The sequence below is a fragment of the Phascolarctos cinereus genome, unplaced genomic scaffold, assembly GCF_003287225.1.
Source record: "Phascolarctos cinereus isolate Bilbo 61053 unplaced genomic scaffold, phaCin_HiC Scaffold_5;HRSCAF=322, whole genome shotgun sequence".
NCBI classification, from domain to species: Eukaryota; Metazoa; Chordata; class Mammalia; order Diprotodontia; family Phascolarctidae; genus Phascolarctos; species Phascolarctos cinereus.
The window spans coordinates 164,174,827-164,191,326 of NW_027555958.1; the positions used below are offsets into that span (position 1 = coordinate 164,174,827).

At 35.6% G+C, this 16,500-nt stretch overlaps 1 protein-coding gene across 4 annotated transcripts in view; it reads left to right on the forward strand.

The window, feature by feature from the left end:
• Positions 1-16,500, forward strand: part of FBXL4 (F-box and leucine rich repeat protein 4) — a 139,266-nt gene that overhangs the window by 31,088 nt on the left and 91,678 nt on the right. For 2 of the 4 annotated variants that reach the window (XM_020998325.2, XM_078155227.1), the window contains exons 2-3: positions 525-718; positions 1,326-1,909. In XM_020998325.2, the coding sequence (XP_020853984.1) occupies positions 1,398-1,909 (512 nt within the window). In that variant the 5' untranslated portion in view covers positions 525-718; positions 1,326-1,397. The remainder of the gene's footprint in view (positions 1-524; positions 719-1,325; positions 1,910-16,500) is intronic. The other 2 variants (XM_020998326.2, XM_020998327.2) reach the window with 2 other exon arrangements.

Below are 16,500 nucleotides of genomic sequence, written 5' to 3' on the forward strand. Positions count from 1 at the left end.
TATCCCTGACAGCTTGGAATGTGGAGAGGTATTCCTCAAACTCCTTTTTACAAGTCAGCTTGCATTTTGTTTTTTTTCATTTTAGATTGCCAAAATCCTGCCTGCAGTGAACCAACTCACACTTTGAGCATAGATAAGTTACTTGACCAAATCAGAAACACCAAATCACACATTAGAGTGAGAAATTCTTTTCTCTTTTAACTTAAGTTCAATAGTGGTCAAGACTTTACATGTAGAAATCAGGTCAGCTTAATTTTATTGATCATGTAGGCATCTTTAAATATTATCTCGTAACTATACACAATCATTGTTTCAAAGTATGTCATATAATTAATAGTGAGGTGAACATTTAGTGAAGAGTCTGTATGATCTGTGACTGAAAATATAGTTGACAGTTATGAAATAACTACATTTAAAGTTCTTTTACCAATCTGTAATAGTTCTTAGGTGATTTAATTTTATAAGTTAGAAATAGAAAATACCTATTATTTATTATTAATAAATCCTAAACTTTTGCCTTTCAGGTGAAAATTATTATTTCAGCTTCTGCATATGAAATCTGCATAGAACCTAAAATATTCCTCTATTCTGGACCTATGGATGAGTGCCAACTTCTGAGTTTCTTTTGGGGATCCTGTGATTTCACATGTTGGGTAAATGTTTTCTAGACAAACTGGCAGCCTGGCATAAAGTGCTTTAACAAATAATGCTAAGAATTGTAAGTTAAAACTTTCTGGTGATCTGTAATTTGTAAGATAGCCAATATATTAGGTCTTGATGAAATATCAACTTCAGAAAGCTATATTCCTTTAATGCAAAATCTGTGCCATCCACATTTGGAAGAGTATAGTAGTGAGTGATAGAGACTATTAAAATTTGAAATTGTTTCAGTATCAAAGACAACTTTTTAGATTAAATTTGTTTTAGATCAAATATTTATGTAACACACTATTACATATTTTAACTAAGTAGTAAATTCAAAGACTATGTTTCTTGAAATGTGCTTATAGATATAACATGTAAAGAGAAAAAGATTTCTTGTTATTAGCATACTTCTATCTACTTATTTATATATTTCTAAGATATAGTTCCTATGCAGACTTAAAAAAAATGAATGAAATTAAAACTTCATTTAATACTAGTAGATTGATTAAATATATTTATGCTCTCAAATATCAAATCTTTAGTTTGTGTATATCATTCAACAATTTTGTTTTTTTTTCCTGGCAAATAAGATTGAAGAAAAACCTATTTATTGAATTTTTGAAAGTGTTTTTCTGACCTATTCAAATCATTCTATTTCATTTAGCACTTCTCTTTTTCAGAAGATCCTTCAAAGAGTTAAAACACCTTACTGAGGACACCTGACCTTTAGAAGCATCATAATTCATATCTAGATGTCACCAGTGTTTCCCATGTTAACAGTTCTGACTATGTTTTATTATATATGCCTTCGGCGCCGAGCCAGGACGGCTACAAGAGGAGAAATGATGAACAGCCGTAGAACTATTGAATCAAACAGCCGAACTTTACCTATTAATTCAGAAGTAGTCCAGTATGCCAAAGAAGTATTGGATTTCAGTTCCCATTATGGCAGTGAAAACAGTATGTCATACACCATGTGGAATTTGGCAGGCATACCAAATGTATACCCAAGTTCCGGGGACTTTACTCAGGCCGCTGTATTTCGGACTTATGGAACATGGTGGAATCAGTGTCCCAGTGCTTCCTTGCCGTTCAGGAGAACTCCACAAAACTTTCAGAGCCAGGACTATGTAGAACTTGCTTTTGAAGAACCAGTATATCCTACAGCTGTTCATGTTCTGGAAACTTATCATCCTGGGGCAATCATTAGAATTCTGGCTTGTTCTGCAAATCCTTATTCCCCAAATCCACCAGCTGAAGTAAGGTAAAACTTCATCCAACAATATAAGTAAAATTACCAAAACCAAGTTGGTTTTAGTTTTAATTTCAGATTAAAAAATATATTTTTGTGGAAATATGCCATGCTATGCTTAAATGAATTTGTTTTAGGTTTTCTTTAGTTTTATGGCAATATTGTAGGAGAAGTGAACATTCATGTAAATTACTAATCTTGAGATTTCATGATTTCTTCATATGAGTCATTTAATGATGCTATCTCCCTTCTGGCTTAAAACATAAAGGCTTCTTCCTCCAAACCAAGAATCTGATAGCAAAATGACTGTGACAAATCTAGAAGAAAGCATTTGTTGTTGTGTTTAGTATATCAGAGCTTAAGTCTGTGTTGAGCTCCTGTAATGACCATATCTGCCATCTGGAACACAATTTTTTCAAGGCATTTATTTAATCGTTTTGTATTAATTGTGATTTGTAATTCTAGGACCATAGTGCCTCTGACAATAATGATGAAAATTTATGGTGTTGCTATGGAAAGGAAGATGATGTCAGTTTTCAATATGTTATATTTCATTCATTCAGCAAATATCTGCTAGGCACTTTTATTGTCTAAGGCGTTGCCTTGGTATTGGACAAGAAACAAAATAAGTAAAAAAATCCTTATTTATAGGAGAATAAATTGAGAGCTGATGTAAACTTAAGAGGCCATTAAGTCCCACTCACCCCCCTTTTGTAAATGAGAAAACTGAGAGGCTAAGCCCAGAGAGTTTAAGTGACTTACCCAGCATCACACAACTAGCAAGTGTCTGAAATGGCATTTGGACACTAACCTTCCTGAGTCAAATACAGTGCCATATCCAGTATACATTGGTGCTTCTCAGGCTAAATTGGCTTCAAACCAAGGATTGTTAACCTGAGCTCCATGGACCCCCAACATATGTATGGATAAATTTCAGAGAGTCTTTGAACTTGGATTGGAAAAAAAATTACGTCTTTATTTTCACTAATCTCCAACTGAAATTTAACATTTCCTTCAATTGAGTTAAAAAATATTCTGAGAAGGGGTTATCCATAGACTTCACCAGACTGCCACAGAGGTCCATAAAACAAAAAGGTTAAGAACCCCTACTTAGGCATTTTGAGCTGTATGTGCTTAAAACCCCTTTCATTTTTTCATCCTAGTCTCAGCTCTGAATAGCATTATATATTTAGTATATCTAAGCCATACCATTTTTTTTCTGGTCCTAGATGTTCTCAGTAGTGTTTTTTATACAATTTCTTGCATGTAAATCTTCCCTGGTAATATTCCATAACCTTTTTATACCAAACATGCATCTTTTCTGTTGCCCTTTGGGTAACTTAGAGTTTTTATTCTTCTGATATTTATTTTTATATCGCCAGTCGACCAGTAAACATTTATTAAGCACCTACTATATTCCAGCACTGTGCAGAAGAATATTTGTATTCAAGAGATGGATTTCTGAAGCATCAAGTAGCTTAAAATCAGTGAAAGTGTTATAGTTTTCTAAATAAGACATAGGACTACTCAATTTTTGATGTCCAGTTCATTGTTTAACTTCAGCACTTATGCAAGATATGCATATTAATTGAACTAGCTCAGGGGATTGAACTAATTCTAGAAACCAAAGTCTAGGCAATATGCATTTTTCATCTTTGTTTTTCCAGTATAGATATTTAAACTGATGTTTTTCTAATAGAGTTTTCATTGAGTCTTTGCAGTACTCTGGAGTTCAATGAAATTAGCACCATATTATCTGCACATAAGAGGATTTGCATATAACATTCTCATGATTATTAGGGAATTGTTTTTCTCTTTGGACTTGGAGCAAGACATCTTCTGTGATACTGTTGAATGCCCCAGATAATCCAGTGAGTAGCTTGACCACCAGGACTAACATCCCTGGATGTCAGGGCAGGAAATCACAGATTTTTTTTTTCCCTTCCACAAGTCAGCCTCATAAGCCATTTCTCACTTTCATCTGGATGCCAACACTTTCCTCTCCTCTAACCTCCTCTCTCATCCCCACCTCTGTCAGAGGTATTTTAGAGCCCAACTCTACTCAACGTTGGAGGTATTATCCTCTTAGTTGGGGACCACCTGCCCTGCCACTGCTTCCTAAGTTTCTTGGGGCCTTAACTTCTGTCCCTTCCTTGCCAGAACCCAAGTACATAATTCATTTGCCAGGAATTGAATCCTTTTTTATGTATTGTTTCCCTCAGTTATAGTATAAGCTTCTTGAAAGCAGAGACTGTCTCACATTTTTATTTGTATTCCTAGCTCTTAGAATAGTGCTTGATGTATATTAAGTGCTTAATAAATGCTTTTTCATTCTAGTCTGTACACGCACACACATACATACATATACACACACACACACACATATATGTGTATATCCATCCGTATTGTTTCTCTAACTTGGTGTTAATTCTCAGTGGGTTGTTGAACAGAATTATAACTATTGTCCCATCTCTTGTAAAGTCTTCTAATATTTTGACAAATGTAGGAAAGAACCTTTGAAGTGCATCTTTTTTCTGTTGATATGCACACACCTGTTTTATATATATATATATATATATATGTATTTGTATGTGTGTATACACACACACACACACACACACACACATATATTTCCCAAAAAAAATAAAGCTGTAGAACAAGTATGTTTTCATTCTCTATACCTGTTAGTTTGGAGACTAACTTAGATGTGGTGTGCTATAAAAATTGTCACAAAACTTTGTGTATTTCTATCTCATGTATTCATCAAGTATACTCTTAATGCATGCATGCTATCATATCATAAAAAATTTATGGAGATGAGAAAGCAATATAAACAAGCCAGAAGTTGCTGATGTTTTCTTAATAACCAGGAATGCAGCTCAGAAACAGAATTATGTTTATTTTTACCAAGTTCAAGCCTTTACATTGTATTTGCTTTGGAAGGTTGTATGGTTCAGTGGAAAGAACACTACATTTGGAGTCATAGGACCTGAGGATGAATACTAAATCTTTCAGTTATTTCCTTTGTAACCTTTGATCGTTTAACTTGTCTGGTCCAGTTTTCTCATCTATAAAATGAGGGAGTTAGACTAGGTGGCTTAGGCTACAAGTCTATAAATTTTTTTTTGGCAAAAAGTATTATTAGTCAATAAATATTTATTAAGTACTTAGTATGTGTCAGGCACTGTGCTGAACACTGTGGACACAAAGAAGGGTAAAACCAGTCCCTGACTTCAGTGATCTTATTTTCTAATGGGGGAGGCAACATGCCAATAACTATGTAAAAACAAGATATATACAGGGTAAATTGGAGGTAATTTCAGAGGAAAGTCACTAGTATTAAGAGGGACTGGGAAATGCTTCCTGCACAAACTGAGATTTTAGGTGACCTGGAGGAAGCCAGAGAAGTTGGGAAGCAGAGCTGAGGAGAGAGAACCTTCTAGGTTGGGGGATAGCTGATGAAAAGGCTTGACGTCAGGAGATGGAATGTCTTGTGTAAGAAACAGCCAGGAGGTCTGAGTCATGGGATTGTAGAGTACATGGAGGGAAATAAAGTGAAGAGGACTGGAAAGGTAGAAAGAGGGATAGATCATGAGGGGATTGAAAAACCAAATAGAGGATTTTATATTTGATCTGAAATAATAGGGAGCTACTCAAATTTATTGAGCAGGTGGGTTGACATGGTCATTGAAGAGGCAGATAACAAGTAAAAACTTTTTTTAAATATAGCAAGAAAAAAAGATGCCATATGCATACTTAACTCTTTCTCCAAGCTTCTTGATTGTATATGTGACTCTTTGGTTGTTAGTTTGGGAGTTTAAATGGATATTTTTGGTAAGCGTGTTTAGAATGTTTGAAGTGATGATCAATGAAGTGAGTTACTTTCATCCAAATAAGGGTTCCTTAGACCTTAGCATTCCTGAATTTAAATTTTAGCAGTAAATTAGTCAACATGGAACTTGGAGGCATTTTGCAAACCACATGTAATCAGGAATATTGTTTTAAAGAGTGACTGAAATTTACAGGGCCTGAACAGAAATACTTATGCTGATCATTCATTTGTTATAAGTAGCTTAATAAAATACTATTATTCTGGCTATCTTCAGAGTAGTGTAAAAAGCTTTAACAATAAATTTTACCTTTAATACAGGCAGTTGTCCCTTCACGTGCCAGCTTACTATCCATTAAGTTCATGGCATATAACAAGCACTTAATAAATACTTTTTTATTCTTTTATTCACTGTGGTTCTTTTAGTCCCTCAGTCAGGGTGCTATGGGAACTTCCTTCTCCTATGTTGTTGAAAATTTCCTTCCACTTTGCTCTTTCTTTTCCCCATGGAGTGCCTATCCTAGGGGTGAGGAACCTGCAGCCTCGAGGCGACATGTGGCCCTCTAGGTCCTCAAGTATGACCCATTGACTGAATCCAAACTTCCCAGAACAAATCCCCTTGATAAAAGAATTATAAAAGGATAATCAGAAGGCCACATGTGGCCTCGAGGCCACATATTCCCCATCCCTGGGCCCTATTCTCATTGTTTTCTCCCATCCTTACTGTTCTGCTTCTCAATGTCTCAGGTATCTCTAACCATTAGAAGAAAAGTCTGCTTTGATAGTAGAAATACTGAAGAAAAAAGGGGAAGGAGGAGGAAAAATAAGTGGTATATTGCTGTTTTTCTCTATTCCAGAATACAAATCCTGAGCAGTTGGGAGATGTGTCCAGTTCTACTTCTCACTGCCTCTATCTAGCTGCCTAGGCTTCATCCCTTCCCCAGTTGTTCTAAGTTGTTCTACAAACTACAGCTCCTCCCTCCCCCTGCAATAATGCTTCTGACTCTCACTCATCAGCAGACCACCCCTGCATCACACCAAGGGAGCCGTGACCAGAGTTCTACTTCCATTGATCTACATCACTAGGGCTATAGCAGGCAATATATAGTCTGGGATTTCAAATATACTTTCGCTTAGAAACATTATTACAAAGGATAGATTAAAGTGCTACATTAAGGGTTAAATGGACCTTTATGGACTAGCCTGGGAACTTAGATACTGCTTGTATTTTCTATGGGAATATGTCTTGAATTCCCAGAAACCAACTTCATAATGAACTTTTAGAGGGCAGCCTGTTGGAGATTTCCTGTATAATTCATTCATTCATTCATTACTTTCAAACCATCTTGCTAATTTAATATGAACTGCTTTTATTATTTATGAATTAATAAGAAAAAATGAATATGCGGTTTTTATTTGGGAATTGGGAAGTAAGTTGTTAGGTCCTTTTGTGTAATTGCTTACTTAGAATCATGGAATTATAAGTTATAGTTGGAGAGGACCTTAAAGACTGTCTTTGCAGGACCCTTTTGAGTCTTTATCTGTTTGCTACAAAGTTGCCTATGTTTTACTTGAAAACTTGAAGAATGTGTAATAGTATCTTTCCAGCAATCACTTAACCTCCAAAAGTTGATGGCTGCATAACTGATTTTGAGTATAAATCATGCTCTTGGGTTTCTAGCTGAGAGTTGCACAGTATTTGATTGTGATTCAAGTTAATATTAATTTATTTATTAATTTATTCTCAGAATTTGCCTACCAATTTTTAAACTTTATTCCACAACTCATCTTATTAAAATTCTTTTAAGGAAAAACATCAGTGATCAGTATGCATATTCCAAAGTCATAATAGAATTATTCCAAAGGCCTTGCCCAATTGTTTAATCAGAGCATATGACTTTGCACTCATCTCAGCAGCTGTATGCAAATAGTACATATAATGGGGCAGGATAGACAAGGCAGTTGATGGTGGGAGCTACATTTGGTGAAAATAAACGTTAACAGATCACATTTCTACCTTTATTTTCTCATTTAGTCTAGTTGTGATAGTTGGAGAGCTGGTGAAAGTGATGATGGCAAATGTGCAAAAAAGCTGGGTGTGGTGTTATAGCTCTCTATTCTGAGTACACATTTATTTGTGGTTGTACAAATTCTGTTAATCCACTGGAACTTCATGATCTGTGATATGAAATAATCACATTATATTTGATATGAGGTGTAATAGGGCCAAATCCAAGACAAACCCAAACGTTTTATTTCAGTTGAAACTACAATAGCAAGTCTCTTCTCTCTGATCATTGTCTTCTATTTGCAAGACATTGTTTTGGACAGATACTGACATGAACAATATTGTTCAATCACATTTTGTATACTCTCACCTGTCTGGATTTTTGTAACATTCTGTTGTGATTTTATTAATACCTATTTAGCTCTTCATTTTCAGTTTCCTTTGCAAAATCAACATCTGTGTCCCTCTGCCTATGTGTAAGTGTACCCCAAAGTTCCTCTTCATGCTCTCTACATTATCACTCATGGTTCTCTTGTCAACTTCTATGGTTTCAATTAACGTTTCTGTGCATTGTTAAGTAACTGCTAAATCTATGCCTCATCTCTCTACTGGACTATAGTTCTTCATATTTAACAATCTGCTCGACAACCCTCCTTGGATATCCACAGATATTTCAAATTCAGTATGTCCAAAACTGTAAACTCACCCTCCTCTTAAGTTCCTTATTTATGTTTCTATTAATGTTATTTCCATTCCTTGTCAACTGCATTTTCGACTAAGCATCATTATTGACTCTTTATCCTTATTGGTCCCTTACCCCCATGCTGTGCCTTTTCAGTTTGTCTTGATCTGTTTTGTTTCTTTTATCCAAACCACAACTCTTTTAGTTCAGACCCCAGTTAATCCTTACTTACTTAAATTATTTCAATAACTTTCTAATTTACCTCACTGCAGTTAGTCTTCTTCCTCTACAATTCAGTCACCCCATAGTTGTCAACTAAAACAACACAGGTCTGACTATCTCATTCATAGTCAGCTTAAGAAAATGAAGCTTGGCATTAAAATATTTTGAGATGTGTTATATTTGGCTAGTAAGGAAACTGTTAATTGAGAATAAATATTAGCTATCTAAATTGTTATACTATATATAGTGTATCATTTAAATGACAACTTAAGTGCAAAACCTTGTATCCACGTGACTTAAGAATTGGTGGTTTGGGGCAGGTAGGTGGCAGTGGATAGACTACCGGCCCAGGAGTCAAGAGAACCTGAGTTCAAATCCAGCCTCAGACACATAACATTTACTAGCTGTGTGACTCTGAGCAAGTCATTTAACCCCAATTGCCTCACCAAAAAAAAAAAAAAAGAATTGGTAGTTTTCCAGAATTCAAGTTCTGTTTAGATCCTATACAGTGAATCCATTTTTTCTATAGATGAACTTTTCAAGCAAAATTGAAACCATTCTCCTTTTCTGTCAATTAAGATCAATTTCATTACTATTAGAGGCTGACTTTTAAACAATATATTCATTTTAATGCAGATGCCACAGAATTAATTTATATTATTCTCATGGTTGGTACTAAATTAATTTCATATAGTCATATGCCTGTAATTTTCTTGTGTTTTTCATTTTCCTTCTTATGTCATCTTGATACCCTGAAAAGTAATATAAACAATCTAGTGTTTTATATGCTGATGGTGAAGTTATTTTTGTTTAAGTTTTATTTTTTCTAGAGATATCTGTTAAGATTCATATAATACTGTACTTTAATCAGTGTGTCATATTTACAACTTGTGATTTACTCACATCTAAATATATTCATGCCATATAGAAGTCGAATGCAAAAATTATGTAAATGTAACATTAAGCCTAATGTATTTCAACACAGAATCAGAAAATGTTAGGAAAGCCTTTACAAAGTAGCTTAAACCTACCAATCTTAAATGTTTATATAGATATAATTGAAAACAATGTTCTAAACACTAACTTTTAGATTTCTATTTCTAACATTAACATTTACACTGATTTTGTTTTCTTTTATGAAAAGAAAACTGTGTTGTAGCTTCTTATATACATATGCAGGCTACCCTCACTTTATGTGTATTTACTTACCACAGGTTTACATTTACGTGTAATACCCTTGAGAGGAATCATTTGCACATGTGATATTTTTTGTTGTTGTTATTTGGTTGCTTCATTTGTGTCCTATCCATGTCCAACTCTTCGCAACCCGTTTTGGGGTTTTCTTGGCAAAGATACTGGAGTGGTTTGCTAGTTCCTTCTCTAGCTCATTTTACAGATGAAGACCTGAAGTAAATAGAGTTAAGTGACTTGCCCAGGGCCACAGAACTGGTAAGTATCTGAGGCCAGAAATGAACTCAGGAAGATGAGTCCTCCTGATTTCAGGCCTGGCACTGTGCCACCTAGGTGCCCCAATATGCATTATAGTAAACTGTTATTAAATGGCTACTATGTGCAATGTATTTTCCTAGGCCCAGGGAATATACAAAGATAACTAAAGCATAAAATTTGCTAATGGTATAGTAGAAGTACTAACATGTATGTACATATACAAATTCAGATATGCTAATTGTATTTCATCATGGCATAAGAAGGGGATGCCAGTTGCCATAACAGCACAGAAAGAAACTGCCAACTGGAAGAATGAGAGTCATGACAATCATTGTGGAAAGCACAGAATTTGTATTAAGCCTTGAAAGATAAGTATGATATCAACAGGGAATGATGTGAACAAAGGTATAGTGATGGTGAATAATATTATTTGGGTAGAACATAGAAAACAGTAGTGGATTTGCAACCATGGTGTCATCTCAGTGTCATTACTTTCACTCACCCTATCTAGTAAGTTCCTAAATCTTGTCATTTTATCTCCACAACATTTCTTAAATATATTCCCTTCTTTCTGTTCACACAGCCACTACCCAAGTCCAGTCCCTCTTTAACTCTCACCTGGACTATTCCAGTAGACTCCTGTTTTATTTTTCTGCCTCAAGTATTTCTCTATTCCAGCCCATCCTCTACATGGCCGCCAAAATGATTTAATAATTAAATCACTTAGTAATAAAATGCAGGTCTATGTCACTCTGACGCCTGACCCAATTACAGGGGCTTTTTATTGCCTCTGTCACTGAATATAAACTTTTTAATTTTGTATTTAAAGCTCTTTGAAATCTGATCCCTTCTTGCCTTTCCACTATCATTCCATATTGCTCCCTGTAGTATAGCTATACTGTCATACTTGCTGTTCCCCATGGACAATGCTCCGTTTCTTGTCTCTGACTACTCTTTCCTTAGTATTGACTATCTCCATACCTGGCCTCTTCCTCCTAGAATCCTTGGTTTCATTTAGGACTCAGCTCAAACACCATTTAATCCCAAAGGCCTTTTCTGCTCCCTTCCCCCAGCTGCTAGTATCTTTCCTTCCAAGGTTGCCTTGTATCTGATTTATATATATCTTATATATACCACCTACATATGTAGTTACATATGTATGTTATTTCCCACCAGAATGCAAACTCTTTTAAGGTAGTGAGACTTCCATTTTTGTGTCTATATTCCCAAAGCTGAGAATAGTGCCTGGCTCATAGTAGGTGTTTACCAAATGCTTGTTGAATGGTTGACAGATTGACCAAATTGGAATACAGTTGTAAAGGCTATAGAGCTCCTTATATGCCATGTTAGAGGTTGGACTTTAATAGCAAATGGGAAACTATTAAAGATCTTTGAGCAGTACGTGGTCATTAGAAAGATTACTCAGACAGCAATATATATATGTATACACACATACACGTGGTGGGGGGAATGAATGGGGTGGGGAGAAAGAGAGAGACAGAGAAAAAGAAAGAGAGAGAAAGGAGAGAGAATTAGTTAGTTGGATAGGTAGGATAGGAGGCTATTAACAAAAAAACAGGTGAATGGAAATCATGGCACAAAATAGGTTATAGTGGGAATGGGAGGAGGAATGAATATGAAGAGATATTGTGAAATCTATCTACAGTATTTAGTGACTGTAAATACACAGTCTTCCTCATCTACAACATTCATTTTCTATCACCATGCCTTTGTATAGATTGTCTCTCATGCCTGGAATGTATTCTCTCCTCATCTCTGTCTCTTAGAATCCATAGCTCACTTCACGACTTACCCCAAGTGCTACCTCCTTCATGAGACATTTTCTGACCACCTCAGTTTGGAGTGTTTACTTGAAATCACTTTGTATATATTTTCTTTTTAGTAACGTGTATACTTGTTTTTCTCCAATAGAAGTGTAGCCTCCTTGAGGAAAGGGATTATATATCTATATCTGTCTGATAAAAAGACATAAATGGTAGGGATTTAACAGAAGAAGAAAAGATTAAGATGAGGTGGCAAGAATACACAAAAGAATTTTACAGGAAAAATCTTAACATCACTGATAACCATGATGATGATGATGTGGTTCCTGATCTAGAACCAGTCATCCTGGAGAATGCAGTCAAGTGGACCTTAGGAAGCATTGCAAACAATAAGACTAGAAGAGATGATGGAATTCCAACTGAGATATTTAAAACCCTAAAAGATGATGTTGTTAAAGTGTTGCACTCAATATGCTAGCACATTTGGAAAATACAACAGTGGTCACTGGATGGGAAAAGATTAGTTTATGTCCTAATCTGAAGAAGGGCAGCCCCAAAGAATATTCAAATTATGGAACAATTGTACTCATTTCACATGTCCACAAGGTTATCCTTAAGATTCTGCAGGCTAGGCTTTAGTAATGTAGGAAATGAGAACTACCAGAAGAGCAGGCTGGTTTTTGAACAGGCAGAGAAGCTAGAGACCAAATTGTCAATATTTGCTGGATTAAGGAGAAAGCAAGGGAGTTCCTGAAAAACTATCTATTTCTGCTTCATTGACTACACTAAAGCCTTTGATTGTGTGGATCACAACAAAATGTGGCAAGTCCTCAAAGAGATGGTGGTACCAGCTAATCTTACTTGTCCCTGAGGAACCTGTATGCAGGCCAAGAAACAGGTTAGAACTGAGCATGGAACAGCTGATTGATTTAATATTAGAAAAGAAGTGCAACACGGCTGCATATTGTCACCTTGTTTATTCAACTTATATGCGGAATACATCACATTAAATGCCAGTGTGGGTGAATCAAAAGCTAGATTTAAAGTTGCCAGGAGAGATATCAACAATCTCAGAAATGCAAATGGCAACACTTTAAGGGCAGAAAGTGAAGAGTAATTAAGAAGCCTCTTGAAGAAGGTGAAAAAGGAGAGTATAAAAAGCTGGCTTAAAGGCTAATATAAAAAAAATTAATATCTTGGCAACTGGTACCATCACTTCCTGGCAAATAGAAGAAGAAATGGAAGCAGTGTCAGATTTTATATTCTTGGGCTTAAAGATCACTGTACATGGTAACTGCAGTTGTGAAATTAAAAGATGAAAAGGAAAGCTATGGCAAATCTAGACAGCATACTAAAAAGCTGAGGCATCATCTTGTTGACAGAGGTCCTTACATAGCCCTTATGTAGTCAAAGCTATGTTTTTTCTAGTAATAATGTATGGCTGTGAGAGTTGGACTATAGGGAAAGCTGAGTGCCACAGAATTGATGCTTCTTAATTGTGGTGCTGGAGAAGACTTTTGAGAATACCTTGGACATCAAGGAGATCAAATCAGTCAATACTTAAAGACATTAATTCAGGGTTTTCACTGGAAGATCAAATATTGAAACTGAAGCTTAAATACTTTGGCCACATAATGAGAAGGTAGGACTCAGTGGAAAAGCCTCTGATGTTGGGGGAAAATTGAAGGCCAAAGGAAAAGGGCATGGCAGAAGATAAGGTGGATAGATAGTATTAAGGGAACAACGAACAAGAACTTGGACAAACTGCAAGAGATAGTGGAGGATAGATAGAAAAGGCTGGATTGCTGTGGTCCATGGGGTCATGAAGAGTCAGACATGACTCTTCATGTATGTTTGTATGTATGTATGTATGTATGTATGTATGTATCTGTCTATCCAGTTATCTGTCTATTGGCCTACCTATCTATATCTCTGTTGACCTCTATCTTTTCTCCCAGCACGGCTGCCTAATAAATGAATGTTTATTGTGAGGAAGAGAGAAATCAAGAATGACACAATGGTTGGAAGATGGTGGTATCTTTGATAGAAATAAGAAGTTAGGAAGAAGAGTGTGTTTCAGGGGAAAGCAATAATCCAATTTAGACATATTGGACTTAAAATATCAATTGGTGGAAGTGTTGAGTAGGTAATTAGAAATCTGACTCAGTTGATTATGGGTGAAGATGTAGATTTGTAAGTCTTACTGGAGATGATTTTTACTAAAACCTATGCCCACTGGAATTAAACAGTGAAAAAGTGGGAGCTGATTTCAGTCCATGAATCCTTGAAAGCAGCACAGCCAGTTCTAATTTTAAAGGGTCCAGAATTACCCTTGTTTCTGGATCTTCTAAGCTATTGTCTAAAGGTTCTTCTGGCTTTGAAAACTGGGAATTATTATTCTCAGGTGCATTTGTGAAACATCATAAATAGAGGACAAGACTAGTCATGTAATTTCATTGGTATGAAAAAAAACCTTTCAGGTGAGGAAACTATCTTTACCCATGCAGTTCTCTGCAACTTAGAGTCTCAGCCAGTTGCCTGGCACTTAGAGTTTAAGTGACCTGCCTACCATCACATGACATTGAAAGTACATTTAAATAAAGATGATTTGTGTTTGTTAATTATCTCCGTCCTCCTACTGTATACTTCGTGACACTGAGATAAATCAGCTACGATCTTTCTGCTAATGTAACAAACAGAGCAAGCCATCTTTGTTAAGAAAAAGCATATTGTATTTTTTGGTGGTGGAGATGAGACTTATAATTTAGAATTTATGTGTTTTCTGGGTTAGGAACTTTTGCTGCTTCACTGAGCTGGTTGAAAAGATTCAGTCCATTACCTAGCACCATGTTTTCCACATTGTAGGTACTTAGTAAATTTTTGTTGGGTTGAGTATGTGGGACATTTGCTTGTGGCTGTAAGAATGTTGTCTTGAGAGCTATTCTCTCATTTTTCTTTGTTTATCTTATGTCCCTCTTTCTCTGATTTGCTTGGAATCCTTTAGAAAAGAACAGTGTGGAGTCTTGGTTTCATTTTAGATCTCTGTCCTCTTCCAATGCAATTTGCTTCTGTAAGTGTGAGGTGACCAATTGCAAAAAGAACAAAACAAAACAAAACAAACCTGACAGACATTGTATAGAAGACACTGAAAAGCCATAACAAATTATTCATCTTTGTTTCATCTTTGAATATCAATAAGTCAACCAACAAGCATTTATTAAGCACAGGGAAATTGTTTTAATGGTCCCTTTCTCTGAAATAGGAAAGTTTGAGGAGAGAGTACAACCAGGAAGGCTCTCTGAGATCAGTACCATTTATTAGTTGTAACCTTTAATCACTTTTGGTTAATAATCAAATAGACAAACAACAGCAATTGATGTGAGCCAATATCCATACCAAGGAGGAATTGTTAGCTTACTCATAAATTATTCTCTTCTCTCTTTTTTAAACTTCAAATAAGCCATGCAATTGTTTCTTTAACAAATCCTGCTTTGAAAAACAAAAAAAAATTGCCTTCATTACAGGCTACTAGTGGTCTTTAATAAATGAAATTTTGGAGATTTTGCCAATTTTTATGTGATCATTAGTTAAACCAGTGAAGCCCCTCTTTATGCAGTTAGCAAGAGAGCTTAATACAAGATCATGGTTAAGTCTAAGGTAATTGGTCCCTTTTGACCTTGCCTTCTTTGTTTGCACGGTTTACTGGTTTTGAGGAAATACTCTCAGAATGCAATAGAAATAATCTTATCTTCATCTGGATCTAGAATTTCTTATAAAAGTATAGATAACAAATGAACAAAGTTTAAATAGAGCAGGAAACCCATTAGGGAAGTGAATTGTCCAGGTAGCAATGAAGCAGAGAAAAGCCTGGAGAGGGGATAACTTCACCATGTCCTGCAGCCCAGCAAGCAGACATATCTAAGTAAATAGCAAATTCTGTGAAGACATATGGGTCATTCAGCCAGGCAAAGCTCCACTTGCTCATAATTATATTCATTTTTGGGTAGTGGTACCCTTCCATGCCATCCAGTTCCTTCTGTATTGTATCCCAAGAGTACAAGTTCCTGCACTTCCCTTGTCCTGTACAATTTTGACCTCCCATGATCTTTCAGTTGTCTACCTAGGAAAAACTATGGTTCTCATCAGGGTTGGGGAGGGAGGAAGAATAAATAAGAATAAAACAGAACACTGAAGTTTTGAATCTTCGTGGTTCTGACAGAAATGGAATAATAGGAAAGATGGCGTTACTATTTGGAAGGTTATATGATGAATTTAGTTTCTTTAATAGAGTCAGTACCATTGGTCAACAGAACAATTTTTTTAATGAGAAAACTTTCCCTATTTTAGGCTACTCTCCTTTCCCCTCCTCTCATTCTTCCACCTCTAAAACAGGAAGGTAAAATCTGTAAAATAACACATCTGTGTAGTTGTGGCAAAATATCAGTTTGTTGAGTCATTGCTATATTTAAAATTTTTATTTTTCCATAACTTGGAAGTCACTAGAGAACTTAGAAGTTTTGAGATCATCATTTTATACTCTAACAAAGTGCTTAATTTCATAATTTAGATTTGAGTAAACACATCTTAATCCATCATTATTATCACATTATAGGTAAAGTTTCTTTCTTT